The sequence below is a fragment of the Notothenia rossii genome (assembly GCF_949606895.1).
Source record: "Notothenia rossii genome assembly, chromosome: 7".
In the NCBI taxonomy this organism is placed as follows: domain Eukaryota; kingdom Metazoa; phylum Chordata; class Actinopteri; order Perciformes; family Nototheniidae; genus Notothenia; species Notothenia rossii.
In genome coordinates, this window is record NC_136905.1 from 26,484,276 (window position 1) to 26,506,480 (window position 22,205).

The 22,205-nt window shown below is 40.1% G+C and overlaps 2 protein-coding genes across 2 annotated transcripts in view; both read right to left on the bottom strand.

Annotated features, from left to right (window-relative positions):
- LOC307045747 (eukaryotic translation initiation factor 3 subunit H) overlaps positions 1 to 4,321 on the bottom strand; it is a 73,502-nt gene extending 69,181 nt beyond the window's left edge. The window contains exon 1 of the mRNA XM_079691678.1: positions 4,137 to 4,321. Coding sequence (XP_079547804.1) covers positions 4,137 to 4,238 — 102 coding nt within the window. The 5' untranslated portion in view covers positions 4,239 to 4,321. The remainder of the gene's footprint in view (positions 1 to 4,136) is intronic.
- An 881-nt stretch (positions 4,322 to 5,202) lies between these two features.
- Positions 5,203 to 21,011, bottom strand: LOC307045884 (double-strand-break repair protein rad21 homolog A-like). The gene is made up of 14 exons (XM_079691903.1): positions 20,854 to 21,011; positions 19,329 to 19,511; positions 17,534 to 17,663; positions 17,253 to 17,352; positions 17,042 to 17,148; positions 16,664 to 16,861; positions 12,386 to 12,511; positions 12,042 to 12,167; positions 10,208 to 10,431; positions 9,532 to 9,685; positions 9,218 to 9,363; positions 7,793 to 7,972; positions 6,368 to 6,451; positions 5,203 to 6,126 (listed from the first exon to the last, which is right to left on the bottom strand). Exons 2-14 carry the CDS (start codon positions 19,470 to 19,472, stop codon positions 5,935 to 5,937), a joined length of 1,911 nt encoding a protein of 636 aa, XP_079548029.1. The 5' UTR covers positions 19,473 to 19,511; positions 20,854 to 21,011; the 3' UTR covers positions 5,203 to 5,934.
- Positions 21,012 to 22,205: the final 1,194 nt, after the last annotated feature.

A 22,205-nucleotide genomic window follows, 5' to 3' on the forward strand; every position in this document is an offset into this window, starting at 1 on the left:
TGTAAAAGGCACTAAACATGTTTTTTCTAATTTCAATTTGTTTTAGCACTGCTTTGTTGAACAACCTTAAGTGGCCATTGAAGGAACTGCAGTTGTTGGCACTGCATTGGGCTAGTCCTGCAGAGGCAGGGTTTGCTGTTGACTTAAACTTAATCTGTTAATGGCTTTGTCCGTTGGCTTCTGCTTGACGGTGAAGTGGCCACAGGAAACATGAAAGCATACATTTTCAGTATTTCTCTTGTGAGGACAACATTTTTTAATGTCTTCAAGGGAGTAATTGAACAAGAAGGAACCGCAAGATAGTCAACTTTACCTCATAGTGTGGAGTAATGCCCAGCATGAAACCCTGTTGCAGCTGCAATGAAATCCGACTAACATTAAACAAAATGTGTTTGTTTGGCTGTAGACCTTCAGTTGCTCTTCGGTTGAATGTTGTGACAAAGTAGCTACTCAGAGTCAGTGTGTCTAATAAAGTGTCATACCTTACTTGCTGATATCTCAGTAGGCTTAGGTCTAAAAAAGAAATACCTAGAAAACATAAACTTTAGATTCTGTCTACCAAAGCAGTGATAGAAGACAAACACGGCAGTGAGTAACTCTACTGAACAGATGGGGACATATGTACTCTGGGTAGTAACCTACCTCTTTTGTCCGTGTTTTACACCCAATCTGTGTCATATTATGTAGGGGTGCACCGAATGGGAAATTCTTGGCCGAAACCGATACCGAAAATAGGAAACAGTTGGCCGAAAACCAAATGCCGAAAGGCCGAAATTATTTAATAGAAATACATTTTTTACCAATGTTGTTCAGCTACCTGATTATGGAAAAAGACATGATTATGGCAAAACTTAACTTAAATAATAATCACTATTATGGGTCCATAAAACATTTATTCAGCACTTTTGAATGCATACATTACATTAATTCCAAGTCAAGTGCATTTTCTTTTCTCTGTAGGATAACTACAACAAAGTGCATTCAGAACAAAGCCAAGGTGCTTTAAAACTGCATAAACATCTAGGCCAGTAGGCCTACTACAAAACAGTGTAAATAAAGACTAACAGCCAGGCCTTCAACAACAACCAATGCACCTATAAGTGCATGCATACAAATGTGCAAACTGGATAAATCCACATGAATGTAACTATTTACAAATGAAATTACAATTGAATTTCAAGAATCTGTAAATAAGGCTGTCTGTCCTCATAAGCAAAGTAGTAAACATTGTATAAAGATACATAAAGTGAAAACTGGATACAAAATCCACAATCAATTACAAATTAAATTACAATTTCAAGAATCTGCAAATAAGGTGGTCTGTCCTCATGAGCAATGTAAACAACATTGTATCATTTAGATACCGAAAGTACAATATATTGAACACTGTGCTGCTGTCATTTCCCCCTAATGATAACCTGAGATGGTGAATTATAACTCACAATGAAAATTGTTCAGGAAAGTGGGTATAGAGTAGACATGTAGAACTAGATAAACTTATGATAAGCCAGCCTTGTCTACTTATCAAGGAAAAGTGGGAGGTTCCTTTTAATGAACAGTAGCTTCTCTGCTTTATCAGCCATAAGTCTGTTCCTCTTCTCATCAAGCACATGAGAGGCAGCGCTGAACAGTCTCTCGCTGTCAGTGCTTGTGATTTGATCTTACTCCGCATATTTGTCCAGGTGTTTTGATTTCAAGTGGTGGAGTAATCCTGAAGTGGTGAAAGTCTTTGCAGTTACACCCCCTCGAGAAATGTCAGCTGAACACGTTTTACAAAATCGCAATCCGCGCCTCTTTCTTTGATATTTTTAAATATCTCCAAGCGCCAGACATGTTGGCTGTGAGCCAGCCGTGAGCATGGTGGCGCGCCGTGCTTGTCGCCGCGTTTTGATTACGTCATCACAACAACACGTTAGCTTACCAACGCAACCCTGTTCCCTGACATTCGGTGATATTTTTTCGGCCGAAAGGGCCTTTTTAACCATTTTCGGCCGATAATATTCGGCGGCCGAATATTCGGTGCATCCCTAATATTATGTAGTATGTGAACACCTCCCTGATGACCAGGGCCAGAGCAATACTAAGGCCTCAACGCGGAAAAGGGACTGTTCTGGGAGTGATGAAAAAATATATATATTCTGACGTCCATCATACGTCAGAATAAATGATTAAAGACTTTTTTAAACATACAGCACTTGTGTGATCTCACTAGGAGTTTAATTGGAACCCTCTACCATGCAGAACTCTACTCCTGTGGCAAAAGCAACCACTGAATCCTCTTCAAAGCAAGGAAACAATCAAATTCTAACTCACAGTGATGCTGTCTGTGGGCAACCCTCCAACTAAACTTCTGACAGACTGGTCATGACGCAACACAGCGGCAACTGCCTGCATATCAATGCATTTAGGTGAACAGCGTTTCATAACTCTGCCTGAAATAGACACCTTTTCTTCAACCGTCTGAATCCAAATGAGGCCACAAATGAAAACGGATGGCCACTGTGGTTAGTTCAACTGTCGCGATTAAAAATGGTTGATAAGTCTGGGGAAATAAATAAGGAAAATCTCATTAGTGGTCTAAATAATACACATTGAGGTGAATGTTTAGATTTGAAATTAGGGCCTTTGACTCTAGGGCAGCTTTAATGAGCAAGATAAAAGGAAGGAAGCAGCAGCTGATAACTTTAGGCCCCGATACTCTGCTCAGGGAACACACGGTAAATGAGCTGCTTTGTGTCCAGTAAGGTGTACGCCAGGAAGAGGGAGAACATCAGTGCAAGGCTGTGAAGCAAGTTTGTCCTCTACTGTTTACACAGAGGTACTACAGAATACAAATACTGCAATGTATAGTTTGTGGGAAGTTACATTTTAAAATGGGTCACAAAATTGTTAAACATCACTTATTAGAGATTAATAAAGCAAAGAAGCAATAAATAATTTGAAAGTAAAACATGTCAGCTAAAAAAGAACAAGGAAATAGGTGCAGAAAATTACCATCAAATCACAATGTGTGTAATAAGGCCACAATCTTCTATCCTGATAGTCAATAAACTTTGAATTACAATATATCTAAAAATACCAAATGTATTATTGTATAATCCTGTGTAAATTGAACATAATAGTTCCAAGCGAAATTATGAAGAATAAATACATTATTCAGATATGAATTTACTATGTTTACAGAGTTATCAAGACAATAGTTTGATCAGATTGTGCTTGTTGAGGTCAATTTAGACTATGTAAATTGTATATCGTGATGTATCATTTTGTCCAAATATGTTTCCATATCGTATTCAATTATCAAACAGCTGACCAACAACTGGAAGATGGGGAACATCAGACAGAAGTAGAAACAAAGTATTCAATAACCTTTTCTGCTGAAAGCACCACATACCAGAGACCATGAACAAACATGGATGAGTTTATTTGTGCTGTAGGGAGTAGGGACAGATCAGAGGGGGCACAGACATGTCAGCTTTTTATTGTGGGGAGATTTGTTTAAATCAATGTACACAGTTGTTTTATTCATATGTTGTAGGTGCTAATAGAGGGGTTGTTTCATACGTGGGACCAATAAAGGAACCGTACATGTTTTTACAAATCAAGAACGATTTAAAAGGCCATGGTAAATCAAACTCGTGCATCAAATAAGGTAGAAAAACCCTATGGCATAGGTATACTAAAATAATTATTAAGTATGGTTACAACAATTAAGTCACTGTTTGTGTATAATTATGTCTTGAAAATGAATGCTTCTTAATCTAAACAACACGTTTGAGGGAGGGAACACATTCAGGGAGGTCCTGGTTTGAAAATCAAGCGCCTCCTTAGCTCCCCGAAAGCTAACGTTCACATACAATACGGTTAGCTTATTATTACCTTTTAGCCGGTTGGGAGGCTGTAAGAGGAATTATTATTTATGTAAGTCAGTAATGTAATGGTTTGAATAACGCAGTACGCATTAAGTATGAAACAGCTCAAGAGAGCACTCTACATTAACGTTATCTGTCCGCCATGACGATGCTCACACTTTAGCTAGCATCCGGCCATCACTGGCATCACTTGGGAAGCGGCTGCTCTGCCGTCCTTAACCACAACTCAACACCCAGTTACACAGCACCATAGTTAACACTTACCAGTCCCTCAATCTGGATCTGGTTGACAGGGGAGTCCAACGTGCCGGCTGGAATAGCCATAACGGCGGTAGAAGCTGTAGCAGATTCTTTACGTGAAGCCATATTGAAGCAGCAACACGCGGAAAAAGGGAGGAAAGTTTTCGGGGACGGAAGTTTCCGGTAAAGATGCGCTTGTGTTCCTGTCCGTATAGAAACAAAGGGGCTCTGCAGATTCCCCTTTGGTTGAAAATAGTAGCGCGCAAGAAGTAGATAGCTTGTACGTGGATAGGGAAATTATGTATTTTAGTATATTAATTGGCCAATAGATGAGAGATATGATACATCTCGAACAATGCAATAACACCATATCTACTTTACCCTGGGGGATAAATCAATTATCTCTGATGTAGCAGCGAATTAAGACCGTTTTTTAATCATACAAATGGAAACTTCATCAAAACATTAATAACATTCATTCTTCCCTGACTTGGATTCTGCTGAATTAACGGTTGATCTGATCTATTCGACTGGAAGTCAGACGGGCTCGTGTTCTAACAGGATATATTTTTAATTAATAGCTACTGTGCACACTTTTAAATATATATGGGACACATGTTTATATGCGTCTGTCCCTTTAGTAGCTTGGTCTTTTGGAGAGTATTCTATTCTGTATATGTTAGTGTGTATTCTTAGATACTCTACTGAATATATGTATTCTCTACTGTAAATATGTATATATTGTATTTTTATTAATTGCTGTATTTTATTTTTAAGAAAATGTTCGTTCTTGTACAACTGTCAAAAATGCTACGGTGACAAAACAATATCACAACTTGGGGTAAATGAATTGTTTAACCATCCTTTTTCCGGTAGGTTTAGTACCACTGCAATTTGGTGTACGACTATAGAATGGGAAATTAGATGCCATTGTCTTTTCTACTGTGTGCAATCAGACCACACATATATATACACACTTACAAATAAACATGGTTTCTATATTGATGTGTTGATTCTTTCTTCATGTTTAGCTTTATGAAGCCCATTATTGGAAAATGACCCTAAAAGTGAAAAATGACCATTAACCAAGTACTTAAAACACTTTATTTCAAATCTTTACAGATGTATCACAACTAGGTTACCAGAAGACTAAAAAGGTGGGATACTGAACTCAACTGTAACAAGAACATTACCTAGTTACATAATGCAAAAAAGGTGAATAAGCATAAACGTAAAAAGGTACAAAACAAATATTACATAAAACTTAAGTGATAAACTGCCTGAATTATCAACATCTGAAACATGATATTTAATGCCAGCTAAGATTCACCATTATTTTTGACAGATAAATGGTTTTGTTTATCATGAAAGAACAAGTGCAACAAGGAGAAGATGGGACAGGTTACACCTCTCAGCAACAAAACAGTACCTTTCCACACAGAGTCAATACAGGATTTCATGTGAAAATACAGGGCTCTTTATCTCAAATCTGCAATGATTCAGGTGCGAGGGGCAATGGTATGAAACTTGTGAAATAAGAAGACAATGGAAGTTTTACTTAAAAAACAAAACAGAAGCTTACAAATTGGTGACTGAAAAAAGATGCTTTATAAATATACTTGTTAAACATTCTTCTCACTTTGTTTGAACCAAATGAATACTGCATGATTCCACCTGTAGTACAGTAAAAACCTTTATTTTAAAAGCTTCAAAGTCATTTCCCACTACACCCTCCCCCAGAAAAAATGGGCTGACAGGCAAATAGTTGAGTAATTCAAAAAGTATGTCTGTTGCAAGCAGAGTGCGTCTGTTCTTCCAATGTCTAAATAAGGTTGAATCTTGGTCCAGCAGCGGCGACGATGTCGCTGTAGGGCTCAGTCTGGGTGATCTCGATGGCTTGCTGCTTCTTGAGAACGAGGAAACTGTAAAACTTAGCAGCAGCTTGCTTCTTGTTGTTGTTCCGGCACAACTCGATCAGGCTGACTGAGTCTGCACCAGTCTTAGCCATGACGCGCTATGGGGTAAAAAGCACAAAATGTTTCCATAAAACCAGGAATAAAGCTTTCCAAATTGTGTTATTTTATTCAAATATATAAAGAGAAACTCTTTTGCACATGGCAGATAAAAACTTAAATCCTGGTTAAATCTCTGAAACCAAAATGCAATCACAGGGTTTTACAAAGAAAGCCTAGGACAACAGTTTCAGTCTACTTTATAAAAATGCAGATAAATGTCGTAAATAACTGTTTCTGTACCTGGAGTCCGTGCAGCATTTGCTGGGTGCGCTTGTTCCACCTCTTCTCCTCCTGATCCTGATCTCCAGCCTGACCTTCCTCTTCCTGTGGATCAAACACACCATCATTAGCATCAAATGGCCCATACTCACAACCCAACACACTTGCCTTTGTGTAGTCTCTACTTTAAAATTGCAATAATTACTTGTTTTGTTTTACTTGCTCTCTTCTAGCAATTTTTCTTAAAAACTATCTACCAGAATGCATCACTCAGGGTTCTTGCCGGTTTCGCCAACTCAAATTTAAGACTTTTTAAAGACCACTTTGAATAGAATTTAAGACCTATTTTAAAATCGCAATTACGATTTTGGCCTGCCACAATTATGAGAACAACATCATCGAAAACTATTATTTTGCTTTGCTAGGTTACGACAGTGCACTAGAACATATTTGGTCTAATTCATTTTAGTCTAATTTGTTTTTATTTATCATATTTATATATGTTTAGTAGCACTCCAAAATATTTGTTGATCTTGTTTATTGTTATTTATATGTATCATTTATTTAATTTATTTTTGTATTGGTTTTTCAGTTGAATTATACGTTCAGGGTAATCAAATGTTAAAAAGATACAGTTCAAATTATTATTTGTTTTAAAGTTCAATAAATTGATGTTTTCAAAGAGCTCTGCTGCCTTGGCTACAATCTTTCATCGTTGCTGTTGTATGATTGGTGTTTAGCGTCTACAGCACCGCCGCTTTTAGGGTTGACGTAGACCCAAACGTCGCCCGGAGGTCCCCCGGTGTTGTTGCGGGAGCTGCTACACTAGCTAATGCTGCTCTAGCTAACGCTACATTAGCAAAACAAACGCTAATTTATTTTTGCAAAAGGTGCGGCGGGCTTCAAACACGTCCCCCTCCACTGGTTTCAACCAAGCACTAAATTAGATGTTTTCCAACCAAATACGGTTGAACTGACACTTCCCCATATTTATTTGTAAGTAGATTTGAAGATGAGTTTCTGAGTGCCGCTAGCTGAAGCTTGGTTGCTAGGTTACTAGCTGGGTCTTCTCCAATAAGGGGCCGGGGGAAACAAAGTTAGTGATTACTGGTTCCATGTTGATTTAATTCAATACAAATTGTTGGGGGGAACTGAAAGGCTATTACCGTACTGGTTACTTTGCAGCCCGGACATTTCCCCCAAAACACATTTAGACGCTATCGCAACACAGAAGTACCTTTCAAATCCGATCATTTTTAAGACCTTCTAAATCATATTTAAGACCTTTCTTATTTTTTTGGGTCATATTTAAGACCTTTTTAAAAGCATGAAAATCAGATTATCAAATGTAAGACGTTAAAACTTTTTAAGACCCCGCGGGAACCCTGATCACTATCAAATCATTCATTCAGAATACAGTTAACCAGGGAAAGTTTTTCCCCTCACCTCCTCTTCGTCGCTATCATCCTTCTTGTCTTTATCCTTTTCTTCCAGCAGGTCCAGCTCTGGGATGAGCTGTGTGAGGCTGAGGCTGCTCTCCTCTGGGGGGAGGTCCACTGCGTGCATGTCTAACCCCTGAGTGAGCACCGAGCGGTCAGCCACCTGCTGCGGCTCCAAAGGAGCCATCTGAAAGAGAGGAAAGCAGTCATTACTTGATTTGTGAGCATTTCCGAGTGTGCTGCGTCAGAATTCAAATAAGTAAAACATCAAAACATCACAACAAAACAACATTTAAGAAAAAAAGAAAGCCACCATATGGCGTAATAGCTCCGTTCATGAATAAATTAGATCAATGTGGCCTGATTTAAGTGGAATAATCAAACCATTAGAGCAGTGGTTCTCAACTGGTGGGTCGCGACCCGTTTCGAGTGGGCCGTGGGTCCCGGATGTGTGAGTGAAGAAAAAAAGAGGTGGACATTTTTTTTTGGGGGGGGGGGGGGGGGGGGGGGGGGAGTCAAACGCTTATTTTTGAAGGACCGATTTTCTAATGCTGTGCATGCAGTCGGCGTTGGACTGGAAGTACCGGAGACCATACACGGTTTTGAAAACTTCTGTCACAGTAATAATCTTCTCAATAAAACATCTTTGCTGAGGTTTTTTCGAGTCTTCTGGCCAATCAGAATCAAGATTGTTGCCGGAAGTCCCCATGGAGAATAACTTTGCGGTAGAACTCTTCTTTATACATCCATGGGTACAACTTCAGATAAAAATGAACACATAATGAAATATGACCCCCGGTTTGATGATTGACAGGTCACAGAACAATGGGAGCTATCTACCCTTACCCACAATTTAAAGTAAGTCACACAGACTATTTCCTCTTTACTCTTCTGCAAGATGTCAGAACAAAGTGAAAAACAAACAACGGCATAAAATATTATTAATATGTCGGGTAGCAATAGATTTATTTATTTTCTTCTCAGAGTGTACCAGAATGCATAGTTTGTTAGTATTTCTAAAAATCTCCCGGGGGAGAATCCCCCCCAGACCCCCCTGCTGAGGTTGGGTTTTCAGCATGTGTGCCTTTTTATATAGTTCAGCTTTGATTAAACCTTTTTTAAAAGCATACTTTAGTTCTGTGAAGGGATATACGGGATATATGCACTGTACTTCACTTTTATTCATATTGTATGCTGAAAAGCGAATATATTACAGCACGATCTTTTGTTGAATAGATTTGAGTGCCTCAAAATGTTGGGTCACGATGTATTGACCAAGTAAAAAGTGGGTCCCGAGGCCTGACCAGTTGAGAACCACTGCATTAGGGGCTGTTGAAAATCATTTTTTTTCTGTATGGAAGTTCTATGGAAACATTTTGCAAACTCAATTCCAATGTTTTGAGACAGAAGAAGGAAGGTGACAAGTACTCACAGGTAGGGGGACCTCTTTGTCGATGGTCTTGCGCTTGACCCCGCGAGGGGTGGAGGGAGGAGGCATGACTGTCTCGTCCAGGGTGGTCCTGCTGCCCTCCACCGCGGAGGCTGACAGCATGCTGGGATCCTCCATGATAGTTTGGTCTGAGGGAAGGATAAGGGAGATTGTTAATGAAAAGTCAAATGTGGACGTGAACATAGCCTTAATAACTGAAGGTCTCTTCTGCCAGTGGTCCCTTTCCCCCCTCACAGAACTCATGACATGTCTGCACTGGGATGTGACCTCCCCTTGTCTCTTTGAGCGTGTCTTACCGATAACATCTCTGTGCGGATTCAGGACCTCTTCTCTGGGCACCTCTGGGTTCTCCAGCTCTTTGAGGAACTCATCCAGACTGTCTGCTTCGCCGCCCTTTCTCCTCTTCCTCAGCTCGTCGGGCACCAGAGGCGTCAAGCAGCGGGTGAACATCTGACACCAAAGATTTTAAAAGTTAAACTTCTACAAAAGTTTTATTTTAAAACAGCAGAACACTTTATGCAAAGTCGGTTGAATAATAAAGCATAGGAAGTGTTAGGGAGGACGGATGCTAGACAAAAAGAAAAAAGTCTACTCTGCTCAATTATGCATCAACACGTTTCTTATTCAGTATTCTGGAAGGGTAACTTGTGGGTGTGGGAGGATAGGGGAAAAAAGACAGAAACCAATCCCTTTCTCCACCTCCTGTTCCTTCAATGTTCTCCTTTTAAATCGCAAAGCCTGAACAGAATGTCAATGAATGATACAATAAAATAAATCTTCCTTCTCCTCCTCTATTAAACAGTGCCTGAGTTTGACCTACTTGGGAGAATCAGACCTCCGGTGTGTGGCTTGCTCATTACCGTTCCCAGAGTGGTAATACTGCTTGTCAGTGATTTACAGATCTGGTACGATTCAAATAGTTACGTGTACTTTTTTATCCACAAATGCATATTTATGCCAAGCGATTGTTACCTTGAGCAGCCTGGCGTTCCACAGGGGCTGAGCGGGCAGAGAGAAAAGCTTCTCCACCCCTCCGGTCTCCTTCCACATCATGAGCTTCTTGGTGGGAGGTGCGAGGTCCAGAGTGGTAACGATGTCCGAGTAGTCCGACAGCTGGGCCCTGATGGTCTTACTGTCCAGCTCCTTCACACTGTCCACAATCAGCTTCCTCTTACGCTTCGCCTTGGTCTCTTTCACTGTGGAGTGAAGGAATACTATATGACTGCTTTGCTTACTCCATCACTAAAAATATATCATTTCGGAAACTGTTGTAAATAAAGCATTACATAAAGGATTCATTTTCAATTGAATATCAATGCTGCACGGTTTTTTTAAAACAGTCCTGTGTAGGGGTGGGCGATATTGAAAAATATAATATCACGATATTTTTCGACCAGTATCACGATAGACGATATTTTTTCATGTCGGTTATTATGGTTATTTTTCAAGTTACTTATCAATACAACAACCTACAAGGTAACACAAACTAAAATAAAACAGAGTAACAGACCAAGATACCATTTCAAGCTGGTTTTAATTCTGCAATGAATCCCTGAATGACCAATTCAAAAGGAATTTTGATATGGCTTCCTCAGTGTTCAAGTAGGTAGGCCTACACAACAAACGTTAACACTGGTTTCTTCACCAGGTAAAGTGCACTCTCTTGCTAAATACAATAAAATATTCAAGGCACAGTTTCTCAGTATAAAAATGTATTTTCTGTGTTAGGTAGCACTAGCAGTGATGTAACATCAATAAACATGAAACGGAGAGTAAAACATAACTAGGCCTAAGTAAAACATCGATGAGGAAAAGTCAGTGCCAAACAATTAAAATGTAAACTTTAGACTTGAAGTGCAATCAAAGACTTTAGCATAACTGAACATCTGTTTCAAAAGGGAAAAACAATATAAATACCTTATTGATCAAATAAATTATAAGCCAACAGAATCAACCAAGACAATAAATGAAGTGCAATAATGTCTGAATCCTGACGAGACAGCTTGGTTTATTACAATTAAATCACGGTAAAAATAGGTTAATTTTGTCGTAGTTGGTTTCCACCACAGTATTTACATGGATACAAGCCCCCCCCTCTCCAGCGAGTCCTGTTTGAATGACAGCCGCGGTGAAACTCCAGCGGTTAGAGCGATGAGAATATTCGCATCGCGTCCGTCGTGCAGCATAATGCAGTTCAGACACCACTGTTCTGAAGCTTTTAAAGCAACTTCCGAGATTTTAACAGTATCAGGGGCACGCATGCCATGGTGGCCGTAGGACGTACAATTATTTTCGGGGCTTCACGGCCAGACAGAGGGGCAAAGACGGCATGGCCGTCATGAAAATCCTACCCTGGTGCACTCGCAGCCCTCACATTCTATGACTGAGTGACTCTCTGTATCACGATAGATATGATATCTCTGAAAAGGCATATCGTGGAGACCTAATATCGTCTCAACGATATATATCGTCATATCGCCCACCCCTAGTCCTGTGCATATTTGCAACGTTGCCTGCAACTGCACAATACAACCAGTAGTGTTTCATAGGTTAGAAAAGGTACAGCAACTTCTCTAATGGTTAACTAAGGTATATTGATAATCTTCGTGCACTTTTATTTTATCTTCCTGCGTTTGCTATATTGTTGAAATTGTGGAACATTGAAAAAAATGGGAAACTTGAAGACGAGACTTTCTGCAGAATTGCTTTTGAGAAGAAGAATTAACTCCGAATTGTATACAAAAATAGAAAAAATAAGAAGTTTAGATACAGACATCTCTACAGGAAGGTTATGGGAGGGTCTTACCAGTGATGTCAATGGGCTCCAGGGCAAAGGCCTCCTCCTCATTGTGAACCAGAGTGGTCTGCTCTGTCTGGTCAGCCATGGCTGGCAGGGGCTCTGCTGGGCCGGAGTCTGGGCTCTCTGGACCCGCTGCACACACACAAACAAAATGGAACTTCTCCATCAACATGCAAGTTATGCCAGTGTGCATATAACTTATAATAACATACAACTAAGCATGGTTTTCAGCTGAACTATACGATGTGCAGTTTTATAGTGTGCACCAACTACAGCAATTCGATTGAGAAGAAAGTGCAGAATTAACTTTTTCATACGCTGTGCAATAAGACAAAGTCAACTTTACTTACGTGACTGGAGGTTGTCGAAGTCGTCCTCGTCGTCTCCGTGATCTGGAGGCATCATGACGCTTTCTGTGAGGACTGGAGGGTCATCAAAGATACCTCCCCCATCTTCAGAGCTCAGTAGCTTATCAACTGGAGGAAAAAAAAAAAAAAAAAATCAGGATTAACTTTTTATTACCGTAATTTTCGGACTACAAGCCGCGCCTTTTTTCCCATTTTTCGACGCCGCGGCTTATATAACGGTGCGGCTAATCTATGGATTTTTACAGCTAACGGCCACTAGGGGACCTCCTAAATCTATGGATTTTACAGGTTGCAGTCCACCACCTTTAACTCTAAGGGCTCTATGGCCGGTCCGCGCCCCCCACCTTTAAGCGGCGGGCTCCAGCAGGAAAAGTTGGAGGCCGGAAAAGAGTGAGACAGGTAGCGCGCAAAAGTAAAAGTGGAACTGAGAGTGGTACGAGAGACATTACGAGAGCGACACGGGTTGGCCCCGTACCACTGGTTGAAAACCACTGCCGGTACGTGCGCTGGGAGCGCACCGTTTAAGTTTGAAAGTTGAAAAGTTTGTGTGTCTGAAACGCTATGTGATACAGTACAGTTTACACAGCACAGTACATGTTCTGTAGCTACTATTGCACTAAATGGTAACACTTGAATACGTTATACAAATATGCAACTTGTTTGTTGAAATGTTAATAAATGGGAGCTTCCTCAAACAGCCATCTCTTTCCCGACAATCCCCTCTGTGCACGAACCCTTACATATGGTAATTAAACATTAAAACATCTGCGGCTTATATATGTACTATTGCCGGGATTTTAACGCGTTAATTAAGATTAATTAATTACACAAAAATTAACGCATTTTAATCGCACTTATTTTTGCACCGCGGAACGTTTCTCACTGGATGAATTTCAGGGGTACCGATTATACTGGAGCACCAACTAACGTTCATGACTCCAAACAACAACAAACCACAGTGAACAATTGTCAAACATGAACGAAGAAGCTGATGAGACCGCTTTGGTTGGCCCCGTGGATGGGACATTTTGTTTTAAAAAGCGGACGGATGGAAGCGTCAATAAGAGCACGGTTGTTTGCAAATTATGCAAAAAGGAATTTGCATATCACCGCAGCACATCAAGCCTCAAGTATTACCTCAATGCAAAACATATAGCAGCTAGCATGGAAGCTAGCGTGGACGTTAGCCCGACTCGGAGTACAAGGACCCACACCCAATTCGTGTTGATCAAACAGTGGCCTATGCAACAGAGATTTTATTTTTCATCAGGATATTGGAAGAATAGGAGGGATTGAGGTCAATCACTGGCACTGTTTTATTTTATTTTAAATGGTACACTTTATGTTGAACTATTTATTACATTGTTGGTGCAACTGGCACTTTATGTTGAACTGTTTATTGTTTTGGCCAAGGTTATTGAGAGAGTTGGACTGAAATTGATTAGATTTTTTAAATCAACTGTTGGTAAATCAACAAAGTCTGTTATGGCCTCTGAAGCAACAGAGAGATGTTTTCTAATAGTCAGGGTTTCCAATGTTCTGAATGTACTTGAAAGTATTGTGTTTTACTTAAAAAACAAAGTGTTATAGTTTACAGAAGGTCTACCTACCTATAGGCTACCTGAATCTCTGAAATGTACTATATCCCTAAATATGCTATTGCTACACTTTATGGCAAAAATTGCACTTTTCTGTTGGTCTTGGTTAAGTACCACCTTGAAAAAAATAAACAATGTTTTGTTGCTTAAGCTTATGTATTCAGTCGTTATTCAATGGTATACTAAAATCCATGTGAAAAAAATTGCTTCTCACTGTTTTCAGGTCAAATATTTATATGTGATTAAAAATGCGATTAATTTTGATTAATTAATTACAAAGCCTCTAATTAATTAGATTAATTTTTTAATCGAGTCCCGGCCCTAATATGTACACATCATTCAATTTAGCTGCTGCAGCTTATATTCAGGTGCGCCTTATAGTCTGAAAATTACAGTACTTAAAATCGTAAGTCTTAATAAACAACTTCAATTGTAGTTTAACTGAGCGTCCACACAGCAGCGTGCATTGACGCTTGGCGTGTCTGAAGCTTGGGGAGTCAACGCGAGCAACAACCAATCACATGAATCTCCCGCCCCCGACATACAAAGCAAAAAGCATTCCATGCTAGCTAGCTAGCTATATATATATATATATATATATATATATATATATATATATATATACACATACACATACACACACTGTCTATGCCTGCTAGCTGTCCATTCAATGTTTAAACGAGGTACACTGGATATAAACTCCCCAAACAGGCAAAAACCTACCAGTTTCACCCACTATCTCTGCCACCTCCCTCCATGCCTGGCTCCTCCGGTTTATATCCCGGTAGATGAACAGAGACTGATCATACAGCACCACTACCGCAATGATTATTTTCTCCTCCATTTTATGGAACATAGAAATGACCTGCGGTATGGCTCTTGCAGCATACACGCAGTTTGATTGGCTAGCAGTGTTGGGTGTAACGCGTTACAAAAGTAACGGAGTTACAGTAATATATTACTTTTTGCTGTAACGAAGTAATGTAACGCATTACTAATGAAATGTGGGTAATATATTACCCGTTACAATGCTCATTAACGCAGTTACAACACATTTTAACCCGAAATTAAATGGTGTTTTGTTTTTTAAGAATGTACTAACATAGCGAGACATTCCGACACCGGACAAATTGTGCGGGTAGATTAGTAAACCTGGTGTTTACCCTTCAGGCTTCGCGTCGAGATCTTCGGGGAAGCTGAACGTTATGCAACCATTCAAAAAAGAGAACGTAGCGAAAAATAAAAACAACAAATTGTGTCAGGTGCGCGTGACCTGCTCCGCTGCACGTGCATCATTTCCAAAGTGCTTCCACAGCAGTGACACACATCTGATCTGTGGATAATCATTTATACGAAAATGGTTAAAGCAACCATCACTAAACGCCAGCAACACTGCATCTACTGCAGACAGTAGCAACAGGTCAGATGCGGTCATCACGTTACCCTCCGTTGTGGACACTAGCTTACTCCCGCCTGACTCGCCAGCCCCGGAGCATCAGTCTTCGTCGCCCGAAACTACGCCGCCCCTCTGCGGCCCGCAGGTGCCAGGTATATCTAAACAACTACCCGCCTGTACAGTGGGGTAATGTGGTCATTTTGCAGCTTGTGGTATAAAAATAGACAATGGCTAGAATATTCATGTGAAAATAGTACCATATTCTGACATGCCTGTAGAAATGTTGGGTCAAAAATAATGCATACAATAGCACAGATGCCTTCACCACGAATGGCTACAAAAATATCTCATATCCCAAGCTTATTATAAACGAGCTGATGTTGCAGCTGAAATGTTCTCCAGGTCACAAAGTCAACCTCACATGATGATGTGATACCAGTTTTCAAGCACAGTAAATATTCTCTTCCCAGCGTATATGATGGGACCAAGGTGATGATGTAGTAGGCTACATGGTTTTAATAATACTTTTGCCTTTCAATGTTTGCCATTTCAAACCATGAGCATGGTTTAAATAATATTTGCCTTGATTTACAATATGTTAACCTTCATTATAGTCCTTGACAGCGGTCTGTACTGCTGTATTAACAACGTGTCACATGTTAAGTATTTACAATCAGAATCGAGTATTCAACTAAGCCGTGTAATACAAGTTGTTAGTAGCCTTAAGTGCCTACACAGTTGATATGCTATACCACATTGCCCTTCACTGGATGCATAATGAGCTGCACTAAACTACATTTTAGCATTTAAAATACCTAGCTATTCTTTTGCGGTTATTTTGGTGAAAGTAATTAAAAAGTAACTAAAGTAGTGTAACTCATTACATTTCAGAGACAGTCATATTGTAATGTAACTTATTACTTTCAAAAGAGAGTAATAAGTAATATGTAATATATTACATTTTGGAAGTAACTTGCCCAACACTGTTGGCTAGCAGTTGTACTGGCAGATTTTCATAAACGGGATTTGATTGGCTGACGCTTCCGTCGAAGCTTCAAAAGTTGAACATGGTTCAACTTTTGACGCGAGCAACGCTCCCCACAATGCAGTTTGGCGAAGCGTGACGTCATCCCATTCAAAGTGAATGGGCAGAAGCGTTGAAGCTTCAACGCACGCCGCTGTGTGGATGGCCCGTAATATAGCCAATGTTCGGATTTTTTTATTATAAAGTATATACACCAGTAAATGAACCATAGAAAATCTCACCAAGCATTCCCCCATCAGTGTTGCCCAAGGAGGCGTCCCCGAAGTCGTCGTACTCCATGTGGTTGGACTTTTCAGGGAGAGCAGCTGGGCCTGGCTCAGCCTCCAGCAAAAGGTTGGAGGCTGAGGCGCCGTGCATGATATCCTCCTCAAACGTGCTAGGATCACGCATCATCTCACGGTCATCCATACCAAAGTCAGCTGAAGTGTAAAGAAGGTTATTTTTAGAGAGGAGTCACAGATTTAAAATGTTGATCATTAAATGCTGTGTTAAAAATGTTTTCCCTTTTATCATGTTGAAATATACTACCATCTACACATACATGCAGTGTATGGTAGGAGTTGACATCAAATATATACAATGCATGTATAGTGTCGTACCAAAGTCATTGTCCTGCAGGAGGCTGAGGTTGCCAACATCTTCCCTCATTGTGATCTCTTCCACTCGGCTCTGGTTCAGGGTGAACTGCTGGGCCACATCTATGTCACTGTTGGAAAAAGCATTGAGGATGAGGAGCAGCCGGTGTGCATAAAACATCAATTTACAAATGATGATGGGTGGAAAAGAGATCAGTAAATGTTGTCAACTTACTCCAGATCAGGTAATGGCTGGTCAAAGTCATGGAACTCCTCGGGGAGGGTGATGGCATTGTAGGCTGCCTCTCTATTTTCCTCAGGTAGATCCACCACACCTTAAGGTACATACAAGTAATAATGTTTTTATACCATGCAACTGTTCTCCCATGACCATTTGCTTCACAAAGTCAAAGATTAATCTGCATATTTTTGTATATCAGCCATGTGACTCATTTAAAAGAACATTACAGAAAGCACTGTGCTCAAGGAATATTTTGACTTGTCATTTTTGCTTACCTGGCCTAAAAGCCATTTTTATCTTGATGAAGGCTTCATTACAGTCGGCAAGCAGGTACTTGGCCTTCCTGTGGTAGATTCTCACCACCCCGAGCAGCAGGTGGCCTGACGTACGCAACGCCATCTTGACCTAAGAAGAGTAAAAAAGGTGTGAAATGGAACAATGATATGTCGTGTTAGTAGGGTACCTTCATCTAAAAACAAGACTGTACTGTGTCATGAGTACAACATTGTACAGCAATGAGGTGATTTAAAAAAAACAGTGAAAATAAAACATTTTACAAAGGCTCAACAATTTGCTGATTTGCAGAGGCTAAGCTTAAGGCAAGATAGATTTGAGACATTTAAATGCATTTAAAAACCAAGCAACACCAGAAATAAATTATTCATAAACGTCAAGGTGTTCACATTTTAGGACTTTTGAAAGATGGATTAAATACTTTTAAATAACAAATAAGCCTTATTTTTAGATCATTTGATTAATTGAAGTATTTTAAAAAGGATCGGCAAAAAACTAGGGCTGCCAAAAGATTACATTTTTAATCAGATTAATCACAGCTTAAAAAATAATTAATCATGATTAATCACCATTCGAACTATGTCCAAAATATGCCATTTCTTTATGTATATTGTTGTGGGAATGGAAAGATAAATGAAAGAAGGCGGATATATCCATTTAACATACAGTATGTATTTTTATTATAACATTTTTCTGTGTGTCAAAATGAAAGACAGCCCACACACCTATCAATGATCAAAACGTGGGGTCTTAATTCATTACGTGTTGATTTCTATCAACAGGGGAGTACTTCAGGAAAGTCGACGGGGGGGGGGCTAGTGGAGTACTTCGTGAACACAGAGTGTGAACGTTGTGATCAGCTGTTTTAGCGCAGTTCTCCAGTGAAGGTGGGGGGAGTCTGCCCCCGCAGCCGGTTGGCGTAGTTTTGGCACAATTCTGTTGTACAGACCGACGTTAACAGCAGCCCTGTCTGTGCACACGGAGACCGACTCTGTTGTACGGTGATCTAACCGCCTTCTGGAAAAGCTTCACAAGTACGTCGGTACGCAAATGCGCTTTGTGACACAAGTGGCGGTACGCATTTCAGATTACGCACATAACCTGCGTATCAGTTATGTGCACCCCTGTACTACAGCAAAAGTATTCTCCGTCGGGACATCCTGCAACAACACCACGCCGTTATCTTGATTCTGATGGCCAGAAGACATCATCAAAGATGTTCTATTGAGAAGACTATCACTACGTGACAAAAGTTTTCAAAGCCGTTTAAGGTCTTCGGTATTTCCAGACAAGTGGCTACTGAAATCAATCTTACTAACTGCTGTCTGTGCAATTCTCGGCGCGAGTTGGCGGACTTTATTTTGCTTACTTTAACATCATTTTTCATGGTGGGGCTAAGCCATTTCTTGTTATGGGTGTAGCCTACACCAGCCATACCATGGCGCTGCCACTGGTGGGATGTATAGGGGGGGGGCATTCTGCATATGCGTTAAATGCATTAAATATTTTAACGCAATTAATTCAAAAAATGTATTACCGCTGTTAACGCGATAATTTTGACAGCATTGCCAAAAACATTTTGCTCATATGTGTTTTCATTTATCCTTATTCTTCTTTGGTAGACAAATGTGTTATTATTTAGCTCTTTATCATCAACAGTAGAATAAAAGCCATTCCAAAACTCTTGGCTAAAAAGCAACATTGAAGCGTGCACTGTGAGCTGAAGCACTGCAGCAGGATCATCAGGATGCAGAGAGAGCACTTTTGTCTTTTTACCTTTGGACAGATGATGCTCTCCACACTGCTCTCGAGGTTGCATTCGAAGACATGAGCCTTGGTCAGCTTTTTGTCCCAATGGGCCGCTAGCCAGATCTTGGCCAGCGGCCCACGTTTGCTGAGGACAAAGTGGGCGTAAAACATCGCCCTGGTTCCCCTGGCTCACACAGAGGTATGATTCACCTGGAAGAGAATATTGATTAGTTTATGCACAGAGAAAAGTGATTCTAGAAAGGCCAAACTTCAAGAATATTATTCCTTAAACGCATTTGAGAAACAATGTCGTTTTAACATACCTTTAGCTAATTATCACAGTTGATGATTAGAAAACATGATTTCTTAATAGAATATATGCTTGGTTATTATGAACAGTTTGAACATTTCACTGACATCAAGCTTTTCAAAAAATCGTACTCAATAATGTTGGGGGAAGTTACAAGCAAACCTCAAGAACAAAACAGCTGGAACTGCACTTATCAGAATAAGCAGGCTATCAAACATCCAACTAATCTTTAAAGAAAAGTTTTGTTTATATTGGCATAAGAAAGAAATCCAAATAAATTAAGACCGCCAAAACCCATTTAGAGATTGAGAAATATGTATTGAAACTCGGGGATATGTTCCCTCTTCAGCAAAGAGGAGAAACGTTAAACCCAAATGCCCCTTCAACGTTGAATGGTTTTGGCAAACGTAATGTTAGACATAGATGGTTCTTAATTCATTATAACCGGCAACTCATTTAAAAAGAATTTGGGCCTACTATATTGAATTTGAATTTATTTCATTACAACATTTGCTAATCTTATCTCGCCTCATGGGATAACGAGCACAAACATCGATACAATTCCTTCGAAGCACTCGTTGTGTCTCTTGCTGCTTAATTTGACGAAATGTTAACTTAAAGAGTTTGTCACATTACTCCTTGAATGTAAAAAAATATAAAGCACGGAATGAGATTTTGAAAATGAGATTTTAAACAAAACAAGCGCCGACTTCACTCAAGTTCCGCCTATTTCCCTACCAGAGAATCAAACATTAGAAATGCACATGTCTGCCTACGGTAACAGACACTTTTCGTGTTTCCAGTTCATTAAAAATAACTCAGCGTGGTTTGTGTGCAATAAATGCGATGTGATGAGTTTAGGGCGCCAAGGGGTTGGTCAGCGCCAGTTAATAGTCGGCGCCATCAAGTGGGATGAACTAAATTAGCCGCCAGCTAACTAAAAACTGAGCACTGAAGCCGATTCATACAGATTAAGGTTAATTGAAATAGTTATATATTTAAAAAACGGTGGACAAACCACAATTTGCAAATGAAACAACAGTAAAGAAACCGGAACGAGGCGTCTATCACAACCTACTCGTACTTTTTTCTCCTCTCGTAGCACAACTGTATCGTTAGCTGGTGGCTAACGGCTCCATGTACAGTGAAGGCCGCAATAAATCCACACAAACGTGCATGCTTATTTCACCTCGTAAAACACACAAAACAACCCGAAAATATTTCAGCTGCAAGCACACTTACCGGGAGCACCCCCTTTACGATGAAATCCCAATGATTATGTTATTTCTCCCAGCGAATTCTCCCCTGTTGTACTCATTAAAACAGCCAAGATGGCGCCAGTCGCCTTCCTCCCGCTCACCGCTGTCCTTTTAAAATCGGCAGGATGTTTACAGTCAAAAATGGCGGAGGAGGAGTCTGTTGCTGAGGCCGACGCTGACAGACGGCGCACAGTGAGCAGAAAGTGGAGACAGGGGGCGCTGTGTCACAATGTCACAATGCTTACCAGAGAGCATGCTGGCCAATACATTGATATGGTCATCGAAATACAGTGCATCGTGTTTTACATAGTAGACTAACACATTCCATGCATATCCTATTATCCGATTAGTACTAAATTGTTGTTGTTTCATAATATTCCTAACTTTGTTAAGGGGTTCACTTCTCACTGAGTTACCCATTGTCCAATAAAGTGTTGTAGGTCATAGTAAGTATTACCTCTTTATGAATCTACTCATGGCTGCTGAAGGCTTCTGATAGACACTTAACCTACTTTTATACAGATTATGGTTCTACCCAGGCCCATAACGACTCACTATCAACAGAGTGGCCCCAACCAAACCGGCATTTTTAGGTAATGCACATTTTTCCCAGTAGGCCTTTACCTTTTGACAACTGATTGTTTTATTCAATAGTCTCAGTTGCAGGGCTCTGCTCCTGCACGCTCCTCTGCTGGTAAGCCAGCAGAGCCATCAACATTATCTTGATACACATGAACCAAATATCCTGCTATAAAAACTCACATCTCTGCTGTCAGAAAGTAAGTAGCCTAATGATTAATTCAATTAATTAGGGAGGTGTGTGGCGTAGTTCAAACCCCACTGCAGTCAGCACGTCGTTGTGTCCCTGGGCAAGACACTTCACCCTAAATTGCTCCTGTGGGGATTGCCCACAGTATTGAGTATGTAAGTCGCTTTGGATAAAAGCGTCTAACAAGTAACATGTAATGTAATATAATTAAGGTTATTTGGACAAATTCATCGCGAGAACTTTAATAAGGTGACACATTGTGTACATAAGGATGAAAGAATTAAATGAACAACGCCTGCTTAACATATACAGTCCTTTGAGTTGAATACCAACTAGGGAACTAGCCATCCATGCAGACTACAAAAAAACAATGTCCAATATTAGATGGAGAGATGAGGAGCATGCCGGGCAGAGAGGCCAACTCATCTACAATCAAATTGCAAAATTGGTATGCAGTAAAGCGGATTTGTCTCATAGGCTACAGCATCTGCTGCTGTAGAACGGCTGCCAGTTGAGCATGTTTATGATTTACAAGCAGCAGAGCTCCACATCATTAGATTAAAGTT

Bases quoted from the DNA above. Each gene is read 5' to 3' on its own strand.
- LOC307045884 (XM_079691903.1), bottom strand. From the start codon at position 19,472: ATGTTTTACGCCCACTTTGTCCTCAGCAAACGTGGGCCGCTGGCCAAG. The intron at 10,432-12,041 runs GTAAGACCCTCC...TTCACTCCACAG, and splicing joins GGAGCCCATTGACATCACTG to TGAAAGAGACCAAGGCGAAG. The intron at 9,364-9,531 runs GTAAGACACGCT...TCCTTCCCTCAG, and splicing joins TCCGCACAGAGATGTTATCG to ACCAAACTATCATGGAGGAT.